General features: G+C 44.0%; 1 protein-coding gene across 1 annotated transcript in view; it reads right to left on the bottom strand.

Moving 5' to 3' along the window:
- HPCAL1 (hippocalcin like 1) overlaps positions 1 to 17,681 on the bottom strand; it is a 64,325-nt gene that overhangs the window by 2,836 nt on the left and 43,808 nt on the right. Inside the window, exons 3-4 of the mRNA XM_066179921.1 lie at positions 2,543 to 2,945; positions 1,306 to 1,411 (exon numbers count right to left, since the gene is read on the bottom strand). Coding sequence (XP_066036018.1) covers positions 1,306 to 1,411; positions 2,543 to 2,920 — 484 coding nt within the window. The 5' untranslated portion in view covers positions 2,921 to 2,945. The remainder of the gene's footprint in view (positions 1 to 1,305; positions 1,412 to 2,542; positions 2,946 to 17,681) is intronic.

Genomic DNA, 17,681 nt, shown 5'->3' with positions numbered 1-17,681 from the left:
TAATTTCTGTCTTTTAAGAAAATGTTCCCAAACCAACCATTTTTAACAAAAGCAGAGGTCTCCTAATTATCAGGATATTTAATTGTTTGCCCATTGCCTTGTATTACTTAAAAGCAAAGCCCAAATCAAAATCCATTTGCAATGCCCAACAGTCAGATGGGGAAGAAACATCTTCAGCCACCACACATCTGCAGATGTTATTCTTTGGCACTGCATGGCTTTCAGGGCTGATATTTTACTGGGAATAGGATGATTTTATTTCAGCAGCAAAGTGCAACAGATAGAGGATGCATATATACATATATATATATATATATCAGATTTTGGGACCACTACTCTGTTACACATCTGCATGCACTGCTACTTTCCGCAGACCAAAAACATTTTAATCATGTTATTTTAGGGCCCTACACATGTCAAGACAGAGCATGAAGTGCTAGTTTTGATGAAGTCAAAGGTAAAATACTTGAGGACTCCAGGAAAGCCAGGAATTTGCCCTGGGGACTGCAGCAGCAGACACCAAAATGCAGCCATTAAATTCTCTTAAATAAAATCCTTTCTGTACATAAGACGGTATTTTTTCAGGTCTCCATATCTCAGTGCTAGAATCAAATCTTTGCTCCTACTGAGCACATCAGTAGGACACAGCTCCTGACTTTGATGTGCGCAGTTGCCATCTCAGCTTCTGACAGGGTAATTCCCAGGGAAAAGCTCCACCTCAGCTGGGAACAGAGGAAGCATGTCATCAGGCTGATGAGAAGAGGAAATTCATCATTTCTTGCCTGTATTTTTCAAACCTAAAGAAATGAGCCAGCACAGGTGGAGGGGTTGTGATGGGTACACTGTCAGATAATTTATCAAGGAGATCCACAACCTAGCTTGGGAGCTGCTACATCCCTCTGGTGCTCATAGTGCACCAGAGGTGTGTGACCATGTATGTATACATGCCAAAACCTTGTGCCAAGCTTGTGCTATGCCCAGAAAAAATAACCCAAAGACAATGGACACAGGAAATTCAGTGGAGCTTTTGAAGAAGGGGATTCACTCATGAAATGTCAGCAAAAGACTGCTCCCCTACCAGCCCCCCAGCAGGAGAATTCACCCTCTGTTCTCTGCTCACCTATTCACTCTACTTATCATGGACCAGAGATGCTCAACAAGGCCAGGCAGAGACCAGAGGCACCAGTGGGGACATCCCTACCCTCTCTCCCCTCTCCCCAAATTCTGACATCTACCAAGGCCAAGCTAGAAAACCTCTATTTCTAGAGCTTAGGAAGGGGTGCCTTCCTAAGGTGGGAAACCTACCATCATTGTTTGTGTCCATCTGTCTGAAGATCTTGTCTGTTCGCTTCTCAGGAGTGGATTCGTCCTCTGGCATTTTCATTACTGAGGAAACCATTTTGTAAATTGCCTGAGTATAAAAAAAAAGTTTTAAAAAAAGAGATATAAGAAAAACACAATTCAAATGATAAAGCAGGGGACAGAGAAAAAGAATTTAAGCCTGTAGCAACAAAAAAGGCAGCTGACCCTGGCAGGCAGCTGCAGGACTTTATAAACCAAAATGAATGGGAATGTCTGACTGCAGCTTTTTCATTCTTCTTTCCTGTATTCATTCATGCTTCAAAAGAAGTGTTGGGCCAGTTTAACTGAAAGTCAGTCTAGATTAATGTATGAGCAGGACTGACTGAGCTAAAATACAGGAGACAATGGGGTGCAACCCTCTCTTCTGCAGCTGGGCTAAGCCATCTCCTCTTTGTCTGGCTCTCACCCTCCACCCAATTACAGGTATGCCTGTGGAGTGCTGCATGGTTTATGATATGAATAAACAGCTATAGGGGTTGTTTTTAGTGGATGAGTAAGGAAATGCATCTTCAGACTTACAAGAACATGAACAATGACAAGACCACTTTAGACTGTCTGCAGGCCTAGCCTTCCATCTAAATTATCCCACCACAGCCATGAGGGCTGAGTGATAGGGCACTGGCTGATGCATGACTCCCTTGCACTGCACAGGATATACATCTCAGCTGCACAGTGGGTGACAAGCAGTCAGTGCTGAGGCCAAACCCCTGCCAGCATGTGGGGTAGGGGCACAGGGGACTGCGCTGCCTGGCCCCACTACAGACTCTGGTCTACATGTCCTCTGCTTTTGGGAGACAAAGGCATGCTACAGCCTTTCACTCAGAGTTCACATTGACTCAGATTTGAAGATTCAAAGCATTAATTCTGAGGATAATCAGGTCAATAGAATTTGCATTTAGGGTTTTTTGATCCCATCAACATCACAGTAAGAAACCCCCAGGGAGAGCTGCAGAATTTTGGCTGCAGGCCAGCTGCACAAGTGCCTTGTTCATATCTCAGGCCCTTTCCTCATCTGCATCTTGTAGGTCCCACCATGTGTCCCTTTGGGACCATGGGCTCAGAACCTCCCTGGGGCAGGAGCGATCCAGCTCTGCACACCCCTCATCTCCAGCTCCAGCTGTCTCATGGTGAAGAGGTTACGGCAATACAAATAGGATGTCCAAGAGGGGTAATGCCTCACCTGCACTATTTCTAGCATTTCCCCACGGCTGATGTACCCGTTGCCATCCAGGTCGTACATACTAAACGCCCACTTCAGCTTCTGTTCCAGCTTGCCCCGGGAGGTGACACTCAGGGCGATGATGAATTCCCTAAAGTCAATCGTCCCGTCGCCGTTCGTGTCAAAGGTGCGGAAGACGTGCTCCGCAAACTTCGACGCGTCACCATAGGGAAAAAAATTTGCATATATTTTTTTAAACTCTTCTACAGTCAAATGGCCCGTGGGGCAATCTTTTAGGAAGCCTTTGTACCACTCCTGCAGCTCGTGGTCTGTGAACTCAGTGTTCTCGCGCAGGTCCTGGAGCACCTCGGGGCGCAGCTTGCTGTTCTGCTTCCCCATCCTCTTCTGGGTCCGGGTTCAGCAGCTGCAAAGCAAGAGAAAATCTGCCTGAGCTCCAGCCACACTAGGCAGAGAGGGGTTGGGGAGAGGTAGAACACTGCAAGAAACAGAGGGTCCCCCTGGGCCAAGGGGGAAAGAGGAGTAAAAAGGATGCTATAAATCACCAGGAAAAGACCTCATTTAATTTGGCTTCCTTTCCTCTCCTCTAAGCTCTCCCAGTGATTAATATGCTGTGGAAGGGAAGGTAGTTCAGGAGGAAGTATTTGGGAAATATTAATTATATTTCTTCTTATTAATCCTTATTATATGGGAAATAATAGAGCTCAGTATTTTAGTTCTCTGCTGCAATCCCACTCCTCCATCACATGGCTTGTGATGCCCAGCTCTGGATTCCTACACAGGCTGATCTGCTTTGATGACGGAGAGGGAGCGGGCAGGGACAGCAGCAGTGATGAAAAGAAAAATTCATCTATTCAAAAGTGAAAGTAAATGCAGCTGAACAAGAGGCAGGAAGAGCAGGTGGCTCTGTTCCAGTCATGTTTGCATTGCCCAGATGCTCTTTGAAACCCTTTGGCTTACACAGCTTCTCCTCCCTCCCCACATCCCTTGCCCCATAGCAGTAGGGGCTTCCTGCTGTGTGGTGGGCTTGGTTGGTGCTCCTTGTGGCACCTGAGGGTCACAGGAGGGCGCAGCAAGGGTATGCTCACCACAGCCCATGCTTAACAGTAGCACCCCAAAAGACTTCTCCGCCTTTTTCTCAGCTATGGAGGCAGCATGAGCAGATGGATCACTGTGACAGCAGCACCAGTGCAAGGGATTTCATCCTTTCCAGCCCTCCCAAAGAATCAGAGAATAAGGCTTTTTAAAGCCAAATGTTTGGCAAAGCAACTCTGCAGGTTTACTGGGATTTATACTTTTAGAGAAGCTTATTCAGTAGGTTCAATATTTCCCCACAAGGGCCAAAGAGCATTTAAATTCAGGATTTCATCAGGATATCAGGAGAGGGCTGGGTCTGTCCTCTCTCTTGACAATGCCCACATTGTGCCACACAAGGTGAGACTGCCCAGCAATAGGAGAGCTCCTTCACCAAAATGAAAGATGGTCAATCTGCACTTAGGCAACAACAGGAAAAAAAAAACAAGACCTTGATAATTTCTGGCTTTTATCCCTTGAAGTCTTCCATGGCTCCCTAGCAATATCAAACTGTGCTGCCAAGCTAGAGGTTGAGCTGCATGTCTTTCCCCAAATTCAAGAAGTTTATTTGCAGGTGTACACAAAGTCACATCCAAACCCCTGTGACTGGTTTGCATAAATAATATTTCTCTGCACAGACTGTTGAGCCTATTGGGTTTGCTCAGAGCTAATGCAGAAGACAGGTGAGTAATAGGCCAACACTGCAGACTACCTGGAAACTGCAAGAGCTGAGCTGCAAAGCATGCAGAGACCAGGAAAAACAGGAGCTAAGCACTTCCCAGAGAGTAAAAATTCCAAGCATGCATAAGAACCCAAAAAAATTTTAAAATGCTAAAGGTCAGCAAAAAATAAGTTGCTCTACAGCAGAATGTAAGCTTGTTTTATTTGTATTCCACTTAGTCTGTGCACTGCCTCAGCAATGTAAAAAATCCACATCCTGCTCTGTGGCTTAATGCTCAGAGACAAAACCCAGCCAGCTGCTCATTAGTTCCATGCATCGGGCTTAACAGACAACTGTGTTATCATTGGCACTTCTGTTTTCCAGAAAAGCTGCCATTATTTCAACTCCAAAGCTTTATTTTTGTCCATTCTATTGCAGCGTTTTCTGGACATACCTGACATACCTCTGCTTGCTCCCAACATGCAGGGATAGTACAGCTCCTAGTCCCTGCCAGCGTCACCCCTAGGAGAGCATCAGGCTGCCCTCCAGTTAAAGCACTAACTCTCCGTTACTGCCACTGCCTTTCCATCTTTGAATCTCCTCTGCTCCAGATAGTCATCCTTGCAGTGCCAAGGGCAGAAAACACAAAAATCTAGTCTGTTGAAGTCAAATTGCAGAAAAGAGTGGCCTGGAGCAAATAATGGATCAGATGTGATCCTTTTTTTTTAAAGAGCAGAAGTTGTAACAGTGTGTTCCTGTCCTTGGGTTAGGAGGGCCCTGCAGTTTCCAGCCTTCAGTGAGCCCCTTCACTTCATGATTCCCAGGTGCTTGGTAAGAACTAGTGTCTGGATCAAAAAGCAGCCCCTGCCTCATCGACCACTGCCTCAGAATTCCCTGGGAGAGGGGCAGGAGGAACAGCAGAGCCCACTTAACGCAGGAGCTGGGCTTTAAGCAGAAATTACCTCAGCTTTGTTGACTTGCAGGGTTAAGTACCACAAAACTTCCAACTCAAAAGAGGTTTGGAAAGGTTTAATATAATTTCTTCCTCTTCCTGTTCCTTTAAAAACTGAGACCTCTAGACAACAGAGAGGTAAGGTAATAATTCCACTTTACTAGATTTCACTACTTGTTCTAGTGGTAGATATATCCTGTTATTTGAAGAGGTGCTCATTAAATATCAGTTTCAAAAGCTTTATATTCAAGCAATCTTTGCATTCAAAAGATTACAGGCCTTTTCAACCCTCCCTCCTCTTCCACATCCCTTTCCATCAGATGTGCAATGCTCTGAACACAACCTTGTTTTGCATATGAGCTTTCTGAAAGGCTTCTTAACGTGTTCAGCCCAAATGCAATCCTGCAGTTGTAACCAATTTGATGTGAATAATTAAATAACCAACATTAACATTAATTTATTAAAGCCCATCTGAAAAAAACCAGCTTTGATGTAAATTGTGTTGCAGGTAGCTCCTTCAAAATGAAATGCCTAAATATCTCATTAATCATGACAGCAACCCCTGCTGCTGGCATCCAACTGACATTTCATTCGATTGCTATAAAATGCTTTCATCAAATCACTTTCCAGAGGCTCAGCAGCTGATTTAGCCACAAGACCACTCAGAGGATGGCTGCTAATGGAAATCACAGGGAGCAGGGCTGGGATGCTCTGGTCAGTCCTGTGGTTAGGGCTGTGTTCTGTTGCTTTTTTTTTTAACAAGCCTTTACCAGCGAAATCACTTGTTGCAGTCGGTGTAGAAGGCAAGGCAGGAGAGACATCCTTGCACCCAACATTGCCCTGAGCAGTTAGTAGAGACCTAACTCCAGCACAGCCTGCTTTTTCCTCATTTCCCATCACACCAGGGTGAAATCCAGGGAAGCAATGCCACATACACTGCAGCAAGGTCTGTCCCTGCTTACCTCGATGAACAAAAGCCCTCAGAGCATCTGGCACTATCATAGCAGTAAGAAAAACAATCGCAGGAATGCCCTTGAGGTGATCAGACAAGGAACAGCTTGGTAGTCTAAATGCAGAGCTGAGGGCTTAGCAAGTCAATCACTGCTCATGAAAGACACGCTGGGCCGTGTAAGGCTTAAACAGGGGGAAATGCAGATGCACTTTTGTTCCAGTTTCACACCAAATTTTTTGCTAAAATTATGTGGTGCTACTGCCTGTTCTAATTCTAATTAATTCTAGCCAGGCTCAAAACTGAGCTGCCAGACAACTCCCACCTGAATGTAACCTCGATCCTTGTAGGCTTATAAAAAATCAGCAATAATCTCATAGCAAAAGCCTAGAAATGAGCAAAAAGGTCTTTTACTAAAGCTAAGATGCACATTGGTGTCCTGGTTTCAGCTGGAGTAGTGTTCATTTTCTTTCTAGTAGCTGGCACAGGGCTGCGTTTTGGATGAGAAAATGGGAGTAATGTTGATAATACACTGAAGTTTTAGTGGTTGCTGAGCTGTGCTCACCCCAAGTCAAAGACTTTTCAGTTTCCCATGCTCTACCAGTGAGGAGGTGGACAAGAAATTTGGAGGGAGCACAGCCAGGACAGGTGTCCTGAACTGAACAAAGGGATATTCCATACTATCATGTTCAGAATATAAACTGGGGGGGATTGTCACGGTAGGGGGCTGATCATCACTCAGGGATGTACTGGGCACTGGCCAGCAGGTGATGAGCATTTGGACTGTGCCTCCCTTGTTTCTCTTGGATGTCTCTCTCTCTTTTTATTATCTCGCTCTTCATTACAATTGTTATCATCATTATTATAATAGTATTTTCTTTTATTTCAGTTATTAAGCCGTTCTCATCTCAACCCACGGATTTATCTTTTTCACCCCAGTTCTCCACCTGGTCCCTCTGGGGGCTAGGGTTAAACCACAACATCGGGTTATGAAGCGCCAGTGTGAGTAACTGTAGCAAAGTCTGAAACAGCTAAAGTAGCAATTCTGTGTTTTTACCAACAGATGGACTGGCTGTCAGCATCCACGCACTGAAGTATTTGAAATACTCTCAACAAAGCTCAGTGCATCCTACTTTCACAAGAACTCTCTGTCAACCACCAGTTACAGCCGGTAGAAGCATGCTTTGACCATGTAACCCGGAAAGCCAGAGACCAAAACAGCTTTTTACTGCAAAGCTTGTGAAAGCAAAACTGCCTTGAAACGAGCTCATGATGGGATCCTCTCAGTGAAACAGTTACAGCTGCAGAAAGAGGAATAATTCCTTAGAGATGTATTTCCTTGTGCAAACCCCCTTGGATACTAATTTAGCGCTAATAAAAAGAGGAAAATTGATGAAATGCCTGTCTGTAGGGCAGAGGTGCTCTCCAGCTGAGAAAGACAGTGCACAGAGAAACAGAACAAATACTCTTCATATTATCTGAGCTATCTGCTTTGCGGGGGAGAAGTGCAGCACCATTTCTCTTGCAGTGCTCACTTATAAAGCAGAATAAGTGTGTCAAATCTGTTACAGTCATGAAGCTGTAGCACATGCCTCCAGGACTGCAGGAGCCCAAAGAAAACGAACAGCACAAGCCAGGCAGGAAACACTGCTCTGGGTTGGTCTGAATTGCAAGAACCATTTCACCAGGGGTGGAAGATTTTTTTTATTAAAACACCTAAAGGATCAGATCTGTCAGAGGGGCTCTATTTTTATAAGTTTGATCCATGTATTAAAAAAAACAAACCCCAAAAAAACAAAAACAAACAAAAAAAACACACAAAAAACCAAACAAAAAACCAAAACAAAACCAAAAGCAAACAAAATCTCAAACAAAACCCCTGCAAACAAACAACAAATCAAACCAAACAAACAAAACACCACAAGAAACTCCCCACAGGTATCCCAAACACAAGCCTCAGCCACTAAAGATGTGTGTTGCCACAATTCAGAACACACCCTCGAGAATACTTTTCATGTACCAGTAGCACCAGCTCACACCAACTCAGCCAACACAGAGATGTGTTTAGGAAGCCTCCAGCTCCCGTGGGCCAAGAGGGAGATGGTTCCCAGACACCCCAGCTAGTGACAAATGTTTAGGTGAAAAATGATCATGCAGCAACAGCCTGCAAAACAGGATTATGACAATATCCTCCGGACCATGCTTTCCAGAGGGCTGGTTAGCGGTTCTGATCTGAGCTGAGGGGGGAAATGCGAAGTTACACGGGCTAGGACAGATAATGAACTCCAGAGTGAAGAGCAGATTTTGTTACATGTTTTAATGTCAGTATCCTAAGCAACGAACGTTGCAACAGGCAAGGCACAGGATATACAAATACGTTGCTATAGATATCTGGTCCTGCCTGGTAAACTCATGTGAACTTCTTTCCTGCCCTGCGGCAAAAGCTGACACCCACATACCAGCCACTGCAGCACCTGTGTCACTTTCCCAGGCTGCAGACACGGGGCCAAAAGTAACACCTTTTGATAAAATCTGAATAGTAAAAAGGAGTATCTTCACCTCTCAAAATACCTAGTATTAGAAGCAGTGAGACAAAAGCAAAACCTTAATCAATAATGCTGCAAAAAATTCAAATCCTGCAGGGTTTAAGATGTGAAAGGCTTGTGACAAGAGGGGCTGAAGCTGCTTCTGCTGCTGCCTTCGAGGAAACAGAAAGAAAAACGAAACCTGACAAGTGAAGAAAAGACCACTCTAAATAAATAAATAAATAAATAAATGTTCTCTTTAAATTTTTCACTTTCAGTGACTAATTCTGCATTTATTTATACAAGAAACATTGCTTATTTGCAACTTACTTTCAAGTTCAACCCTTTTCAGAAGTTTATTAAAAACAGTAGGTGAAGGGGAAGGACCACTCCATGTACCACTCACATTTCAGTTTCAGAAAACTCTTAACAATTCACATTTGCTCATTGAATGTCCTTTGAAAGGTGGAGAGAATCGGTAAAGAGACCTCAAGCCACCTCACTCTTCAAGTTTATCCATAAACACACACTTAGGAACTGTGTGGTCTTGAAAACCTGATTCCATGTCTGGGATGAAAATCCATTATAAATAGCCACCTACCCCTCACCCTGCCAAAGAAGGATATAATTGCAAATACTCCAACCCTGGAAATGGCTACGTGAGACAAATATTTCCAGGCTGGCACATTCATTTCATGGAGTCCACTGCAAAGGCTAAAGCAGAATAAATTTCCTTACATGTGTCTAGGTTGCTCCCATCTACTGAAGTCACTTTATTCAGGATTATATTCCTGATTTACAGGGGAAAATCAGTTAGTCACTGACACAGAGCATCAGTAAATTAACCTGAGAACCATTTTACATTTGGATCACAAGTGTGTGGTGAAAAGGTGTTTGCAGATCACAGTGGCAGGATCTTTCCAGATGTTGGCGTCACAGCGAGGAGGCAGGGGATGCTGACACCTGCTGCACCCATTGCTACCCACTGTGCCCACCAACACTGACCCCCACCAGCAGAGGAGAGTTTGCCATGGATGGTATGGTTACAACCTACTGAAGCAAAAGAAACACAAACTACCCCCAAACACTCATGAATTGTTGATTATGAGTAATAAATGAGTTGGGACCAGAAATGTGGCAGTTCTTTGGGGAGCTCTCTGTGATGTTCTCCAGCTCAGGGAGGAGAGCTTATTACTGTAAAGGGCAAATATTCCCAAAGCAGTAAGAAAAGCACAGAAATATTTCAAGTAAATTAGGATATTGGGTTAATTTGGGTGGGAGCAGTTTGGGCAGTCATGCAGCTTGTAATTGCAGACAGGAAAAGAAAATCATGAGTGGATTTTCCTCATCTCCTCCCTTTGTCCTTTTTTTTTAAACAAAACCAAGGGAGAAGCAGCCAGCCCTATTTTTTCAGAAGCTGTGTAAAGTTGGCAAGGCTTAAAAAAATTAGTTTGTTTACACAATATTGCAGATCAAGGAAAGCATGTCTGCACAATGTCTTTTTCTGAAAAGGTTGGGTTGCATGAGGAAAATCCCACGTCATGATCACTGAATATAGTATTGTAACACAGAATTTTTAATAAAACCCAGTGAGTGCTGGCCTGCAGGATAGGGAAAGGTTCCTGATGGGAACTGGGAAATCAGAGAGAACATTCTTAGAAAAAGGGAAGAAAAGTGACAAAAATTAGCACAAGGTGCTGTGTTGATAATATAATTAAAACCACAGAAGTAGCACGGTTGGGCTGGTTTGTCATTAGATTTTAGAAATTTCCTATGATGCATTTATTTAATTGATGAATGTCAATCACAGAAAAATTCTCTACAGAATAATCACAGCCCTGGGAGAAAGGAACCCAGATTAAATATCAGAGAATTAGTCAAACTCTAGCAGTTGCAAGAGCCAGCCAATGGCACCTGAGCAAATTCCACAGCATTAGAGCCACTGCTGTGGAGAAGATGGAGAGTTTGGGGACAATGACACCAGCGAACCAAACAATGACAGATGATATCCAGCCCTCAGGCATGGTCTGCAAGACCATCCTCACTGCTAATGATGCCTAAAAAAAACCCCACAAAAAAACAAGGAAAAGATCTGACATCCTTCTCCAGCTGCAGGTACTGTGCTGAGACGCGGGGCTTGGAGGAATCAAGGGGATTTCAGGGCAGCTACTTTGAAACAGAGCAGGGAAGAGAGTCGGGTTGGCTTTCAAAGAGCAAAAAGAAACCTTTTTATTTAACTAAAAAAGCATTTTTTAGCAGGTGTATCCTTAGTAAAAATGATGCCGTGAGAGGCTACCTAGAACAGAGGCCAGACAGTGTTAAAGGAATAAAGTAGGTATTTATTAAAAGGCCTTTAAAGGATACATGTTGGGCAGCACAAGAGCCCGGCTGAGGCTACACCCGAGATGGACGACAGGTCACACATTTTCACACTTTTATAAGTTTTGGTCCATTTACATATTGGGGTCAATTGTCCAATTACAGCTTCAGGTCATGAAGTTCCTCCCTCCCAGATTGCTCTCCTCAATTAGCTGATGTTTATACTTTTTGAGTCTGAAGCTGCAACACTGTCCTTGGTTCTTGGGCTGGAAAAGGATTGCTTTGTCTAACTGCCCTGTGCGGAGAACTTGCTAACACTTTATATGAAGTTCAGAGTTATATACCAATGCAGTGAAGAATCTGGATAATATGAAAGCTAAAACTTAAGGCATCAAAAAGATGCTCCAAAATGTGGCTTTGGAGGTATGCCAACCAGCTACGTCTAATAAAAATTCAACATTAACTAAAAGTAGTAAAATATACTGGGGGAAAAAAAACTCAACCAAAAGAGAAAGATTCTTTGCCACCAACATGTTCAACCTCCAAATATGCAGCTATTGCTAACAATTTCTAGTACTAATACACAGGTTGGTTTTGTTCCAAAAATATTAAATCTAATATATATGCACCCATTTATTTTATTAATCTAGATTTCTAAAGTATCTTTTTTTTTAAATTGGTCATCACTTCAAAATAGCGCAAAAGCCACTAGTTAAATTACTTGTAAAAATACACTCCACTAAACCAAAATTTTTCTCAAAACAATGTTGTATTTCCCCTTCAGTGGTAAACACTAATAGCAGTAATCAAACTGTTTCACACCTTTCCTTTCTTGTTTATTGAATGGAAAAAAACCACTGAAATCTAATAGCAAATTTCAAATCTAATAGCAAACCTAGAGCTTAACTTCCCTGGACTTTTTCCTTACAGTGTTGTGAATTAAAAACTGAGAGTGAAATAACTATATGAGAACAGCATCCCACTGATAAGGAAGGAACCTGGTTCTGCTGGAGGCAGCAATTCAAGGAGCAGAAGACCAAACCTGCTGGTAGAAATCAGCCCAAGCTCTAGAACAGCTAAGGATATTACTCAAGCTGGTGCATGTGACTGTACCAATCTCACAGGGTTTTTTTAAAATTCATTTTTAGAACCAAGGAGCCAAAATTACAGCAACTACTATCCTGTGCAGGAAAGCCATGGATCCAGGACACACCCTCGACCAAAGTGTCACACCAGGAACACAATGCAAGATTTGTGTTCAGGTAATTATCAGGGGAGCCTTCGTGCCTTGAGAACAAAATGGCAAGCACCTTGTGCTGGATTATGGTAGAATTTATGCTGGGATGTGGACACCCAGCTGTCCTGCGATGTCCTCCTGTCTTCCCTGGGTGGCAAGGACTGCCCATGCCAAGGCAGGAGGCTTGCAGGAGGCTGGTGGCTCCCCACAGGCAACCACCTGCAAGGGCACTTGAGGGCTTTTGCCCAAGGCAGTGCCTCGATTGTGTGAACTCCAGACCAAATGATCACAGGGATGAGCAGAGCACTGGTGTTCCTGTGAGGTGCATCCTGAACACAATGGGGCCTCTTGACCAGCAGTGATATGACAGACCATTTCTTTGGCCATGCATGATGCTCAAGGATACAGTAATACCTTCTCTCACCTCTCACTTCAGCTTCCATCACTAAAAGTGGGAGAGTTATCTCCAGAAAATAGAAAACCATATGATTTTGTGACTAGTTCCTCTAAAATCCCTACAAAAATGGGCACCATCCCTTCACTGAGCTGTCAGGGACAGCACTGACTGGACTCTCCCAGCAGTCAAGATCAAGGCAAGAGGAGGCTGGTGCAGCAGCACGGCAGGACACCTCCAGTCCCAGCTCATACATTTAGTAGTTGCAACTTCCATTAATCCTGAGCACTCAGGAGTTTGATTTGCTCTTAAGTGCATTCACTATAAATTATGCAGAAGAACGATATGACTGTCTGTCTCCAAGAAAGGGAGTGCTCCATATCAGAGGAGAAAGAAGAGACAGTGGCAATTTTAGGGGCACCAAGAACAGCCCTATGAAAATCCTTTCTTTTGGCATTTCTGTGTGGCATTTAACACTTCAATGCAAATCATCTTGGAAGCACCTCATGCAATCTGCACTCAAGACATCACTTTTCTCATTAATGTCCACCACAGGGCTCCATCCCCAGCAATACCCACACCAAATGTGCTTTTCTGAGCGCTATGGGTGAGGGCTGAGCCTGGAGCTGAGCCTCTGTTAGGAGGCTGGGTAAGTAAAAAATGGAAAATCAAGTCATGCTGAATTTTATATGTATATCTAATTGATGGCAATAGTGGCCAAATGGATGTATTTTCTTCCCTGACTGGGTATAGTAACAGGAAGGAGATGTGATGATTTGGAGCAGGAAGCATCCCAACAGGCGTGGGATGAGAAGAGTTGACCTCCACCTGAGACCACATATGGGGCACATCCTGTCCCACTGCCTCGGTGCTGCATCGGGGAAGGTTTCGATTGCAAAAACAGGAAATGTGCCTTCTCTCAACAGTGAGGTTGAGGATGGACTTTCATGTTCACATGAGGAGAGGAGGATGAGGGAGAAAATCTACTCCTGATACCCCCTTTAAATTGCTCTCTCAGGTGAAAGGATCTTCATGAACTTCATTTTAGCAAATGCAAAAAGAGCACCTAATCTGTAAGGTTTTAACACATCAGGCCACGGAGGACAGATAAGCTTTCCTGGGTATGGCCACACCAGGTGGTCAGGATACTGACCTCAGACATTTTGTAACCTCTTAATTTATCACTCTGGTCTCTCAAAAGACCCTAAGCTACACAAGGTATCAGCTACTAGTCTGCTCCACTTCTAACAGGACAAAAAAAAAATTCTACTAACCCAAATTCTGCATCTTTTGCACACCAGAATGGATCCACATTAGCCCCACACCAGGCTGGCTTGTTGGTTTTGTTTGTTTGTTTGTTGTGGTTTTGTTTGGTTTGGGGGTGTTTGTTCGGTTTTTTGTTTGTTTGGGGGTTTTTGTTTTTGTGGGTTTTTTATTTTTATTTTCCTTCCCCAAGAATAACATTATCTATTTCCCTGGAAGTTTTCAGCAACTTTTCTGCAGGAGGAGAAGGTATCCTGTGTGAGAAACCATGTCAACAAGATCTTTCCGTAAATGCAACATTTGCGTAAGATCAACACAATAATTTATCATTTATTTTTTCCTCTTGAAAGGAACAGGAAAAAAGTGTTTAAAGGCTGCAGCAGTGGTTAAAATGAGGGCTCTGATGGTGGAGGATGGTGCAGGAATCTAAAGTTTCTAAAGTGATGCCTTCTCCTGGGGTGTGCACGCATCATCTTTCGGCACACAACAGCAAGGCCACTTCCCTTTGCCTTCAAGGCTGCTAACAGCTCTTTGTTGGCACTGCATATGTTGAAAAGGGAAGGCCAGCAAACGCATCACCCTCAGGGTCAGAGGAGCCAGTTCCACAACTGATATAGATGTTTGGAGTCACACTGGCATTGGGGGAGAGGTTCCTGCCAGAGGAAGATGAAGTTTTATTTGCTCAGCTGAAGCGAGTCTGGACCATGGAAGAACCAGGTAAATCTTCCATCTGACACTCTCCCCTGACTGAGCCTGTCATTCAGACTCTTCTTACCCACCCTGCAAACACAGGCATGATCCTGCTGCTGGACTGCTTTGAGATAAATGCAGCATAGCAGAAATAATCCCACATTTCTCCACCCCTGCTCTGAAGAGAGTAAGCAGTAGTACCTTAAAAGCATTTTAGGCCCTCACGTTCTTGTGGTTAACACTATTTTTTTAGCTTCTTGATCCTCTATTGCAGAGATCATGACATGTCAGACCTATTTTGAGACGTCCTCTAGGCATCACAACTCAAGCTCAATGGCAAGAATGAAATAGCCTCCCAAAGGAAGGCTGACCCTTGTATTTCCTCTGCAACTGACATTTCCAACTGCAGGAGGATGGTGAGGCAGGGTAGGCACATGGGCATTCATACACCCCTTAGCCCAGGACAGAGCTCTTCAGCATTTTGGTGCCTAAACTCTGTGTTTTAGAAAAGGAGAGGAGCTGCAGCTAAAGGATGACCCTGCTGAACAATAGCACACAGACCTGGCGTGCTGTATTTTGGAGTGACTCCAAGCAGGGTGGGACTGTAAGAAAGTGGACAAAAGCTTTGGATAGAGATCTAGAGGGAGGAAGCGCTTCCTACTTCCTCCACAAAAAGGACCAAGGCTTTAAATAAACCTCCTCCTGAGCTCTGCTGAAGACCAAAAGGGTTGCTGCTGGAAGAAAGTCCTGTCTGACTGGGACCCAGCTGAAGGCTTATGGGGCTCTCCTAGGGAATTCTGCTGCTCTGCTGCAGTTTCCAGCATGCTGGTGGGAAGTGGGGGAGGCCTGGGCTCCCCACAGTCCCATTGTGACTGGTATCAACTAGACAAAAAGCCTGTAAAACCTCAAGACAGGGCTCTCAGCTCTGCCACCAAAGGTGCAGAGTCAGACTTGCCTATCAAGCACATCTTTTGATGAAAAAGGTAAATCAAAGTGTACATTTACAGTTTATAATGCCATTTCAACATCATGTCATTTCTCAGACCCATTTACGTTTTAGGCCTTTCTTGTATAGCCTATGAAGCTGCAGTAGCACATTTGTTCTGATGGACAGAGACATTCAAACTGCTCCATCCCCCTCAGCTCCTTTCCACACTCCCCATCTCTGCAGCCACATGGGATCTTCCCCCCTTCCCTCCCTCCTTCCTCTCACATGGTCCCACACACAAACCAGGAACGTGGGAGACAGGGTTGGGCAACAATACTGATGAAAAAATGACTGGCATTGACAAAAAAAAAATCCCTCTCCTAAGAAATACCAGTGGAATATTTACTTTGCTTGGATGTAACAGAATCAGACCCTAAACACAGTAATACATACTTGCAAACCATCCAGATTTTTCCTCTGTACAGTACCACATCAGGTATCTTATCCATCTATTTTAGTGTACATATTCAGTTGTAATAACCCTCATCTTCCCTGTTCTCCACTCTGAGCATCAGCCCACAGCAAGAAGCCTGTCTGTTGTTTCTCAACCTGTCCTTAGTCTGCTAGAGAACCCATTGCTTACAACCCAAAAGAAGACTTGTGCTGTGCTAAAATTGCTAAAATGTACGTCTCTGATATTTTCAGTGGTCTGGAAGACTTAATAACAGAAAATAAGAGAGAGAAGGAAGGAAACCACAGGTTTGGAAAATATCAGGCTGGACAGATTAAGAAACAATGTGGAAAAAAATACTCCAAATTATATTCTCATAACAAAAACAAAGCTATAGGCAGGTCAGAAAGAACTGAATTGTGCACACATTTCTGCTACAGTAAGAAATGGCTTTGCTCTGCAATGGGATCGAATGAGCAAATTTCACATTCCTGGAGGAAAAAAATTATTTAATTAATGGCTTTGCCCAAAGCATTACCCACCACTTTGGAACAGACATCTGTGATATTGACCTGCCGAGACAGCCATTGAAACTGCACCTGCTTTACAAAGGAGCAAAAGAGTCAAAACTACTTCTCATAGCAACTATCTGCTAGGCTCTGGCTTCACCAGACAGCAAACTGCCCTCAATAAGAGTGCTGTTCTTACAAAATTCCCGGATTTTCTCTACTAATTCACACCCCATGGCAATCTGGTGAACATTCTGCTGGGGAGGTGGCTCTGTTGAGCTGAAATAAGGCAAAGTGCAGCAAGAAGCAGCCCATGCCAATACCAGATTTGTGGCCAAGAGTGAGAGGGGCAGACCTGCTCAAGTGCCAGCCTTGGAAAGGCACATCCACCACTGGCATGCATTGAAGCAAAGATGCTGAATACCACCGTTTCTGCAAATTAACACAACAACACAATTTTAGGTTATTTCTCTATTCCTTGTTGTTTCCAAGCTATCCTAATGTCCTATTTGCTTTTGTTACTCAGCTTTGTCCTAAAGGCCTCTGTACAGAGCTATGTCAGAGTGATGTATCTTAATATACTTGTACTTTTCTACAGTCAATACTCATTATGTTTAATACTCCTGAAGACAAGCTGCTCCTCTCGGTAAAACTATGTTCAGGCCCTGATACGGCAGATGTAGCATCAGTCACTGACTTTCTTCCTGAGCTTTATCCCAAAAGCCAGTTAGGTTTTGCTCCCATCACCTCAGTCAAGGCCTCATTCCTCTACTGGCTAAAAAATCATCTTCTAACTTGAGCTCAAACGTATTCAGTGCTGGTAACACATCCGCTCTGGTCCCAACACGATCTTGTCTGGAACTTCCCCTCTGCTATGCAGAGGGATAGAGAGCCATCACTCCCACATCAGCCTTGGCTTTCCTGGTTTAACTGATCAGGTTCTTCTTGCCTCCTCTCAGACACAGAGTGTCCTTTCCCCGTGTCATAGCAATCCTCCCCTGCACTTAGCGCAGTGACAGCCTCCTGACCCCTGGCACCGCACGCACCATCTCAACACCAAGTTTCCTTATCTGCACTGGGAACCCTTCCAAGAAGCGGATTTGCCTTTTGACCTTAGTGCCTTGGGTCAAGCTGTGTTCAGCTCTGCCTGGGCTCTCCTCCACACTTCCAGTGAGCAGCTTCTCCCCTGT

This window comes from Chamaea fasciata, unplaced genomic scaffold (assembly GCF_029207755.1).
Source record: "Chamaea fasciata isolate MVZ Bird 193981 ecotype frontalis unplaced genomic scaffold, bChaFas1.0.hap1 SCAF_3, whole genome shotgun sequence".
Taxonomy (NCBI): domain Eukaryota; kingdom Metazoa; phylum Chordata; class Aves; order Passeriformes; family Sylviidae; genus Chamaea; species Chamaea fasciata.
Note: the sequence above shows the minus strand (reverse complement) of the source record. Positions and strands in the feature narration are given on the sequence as shown.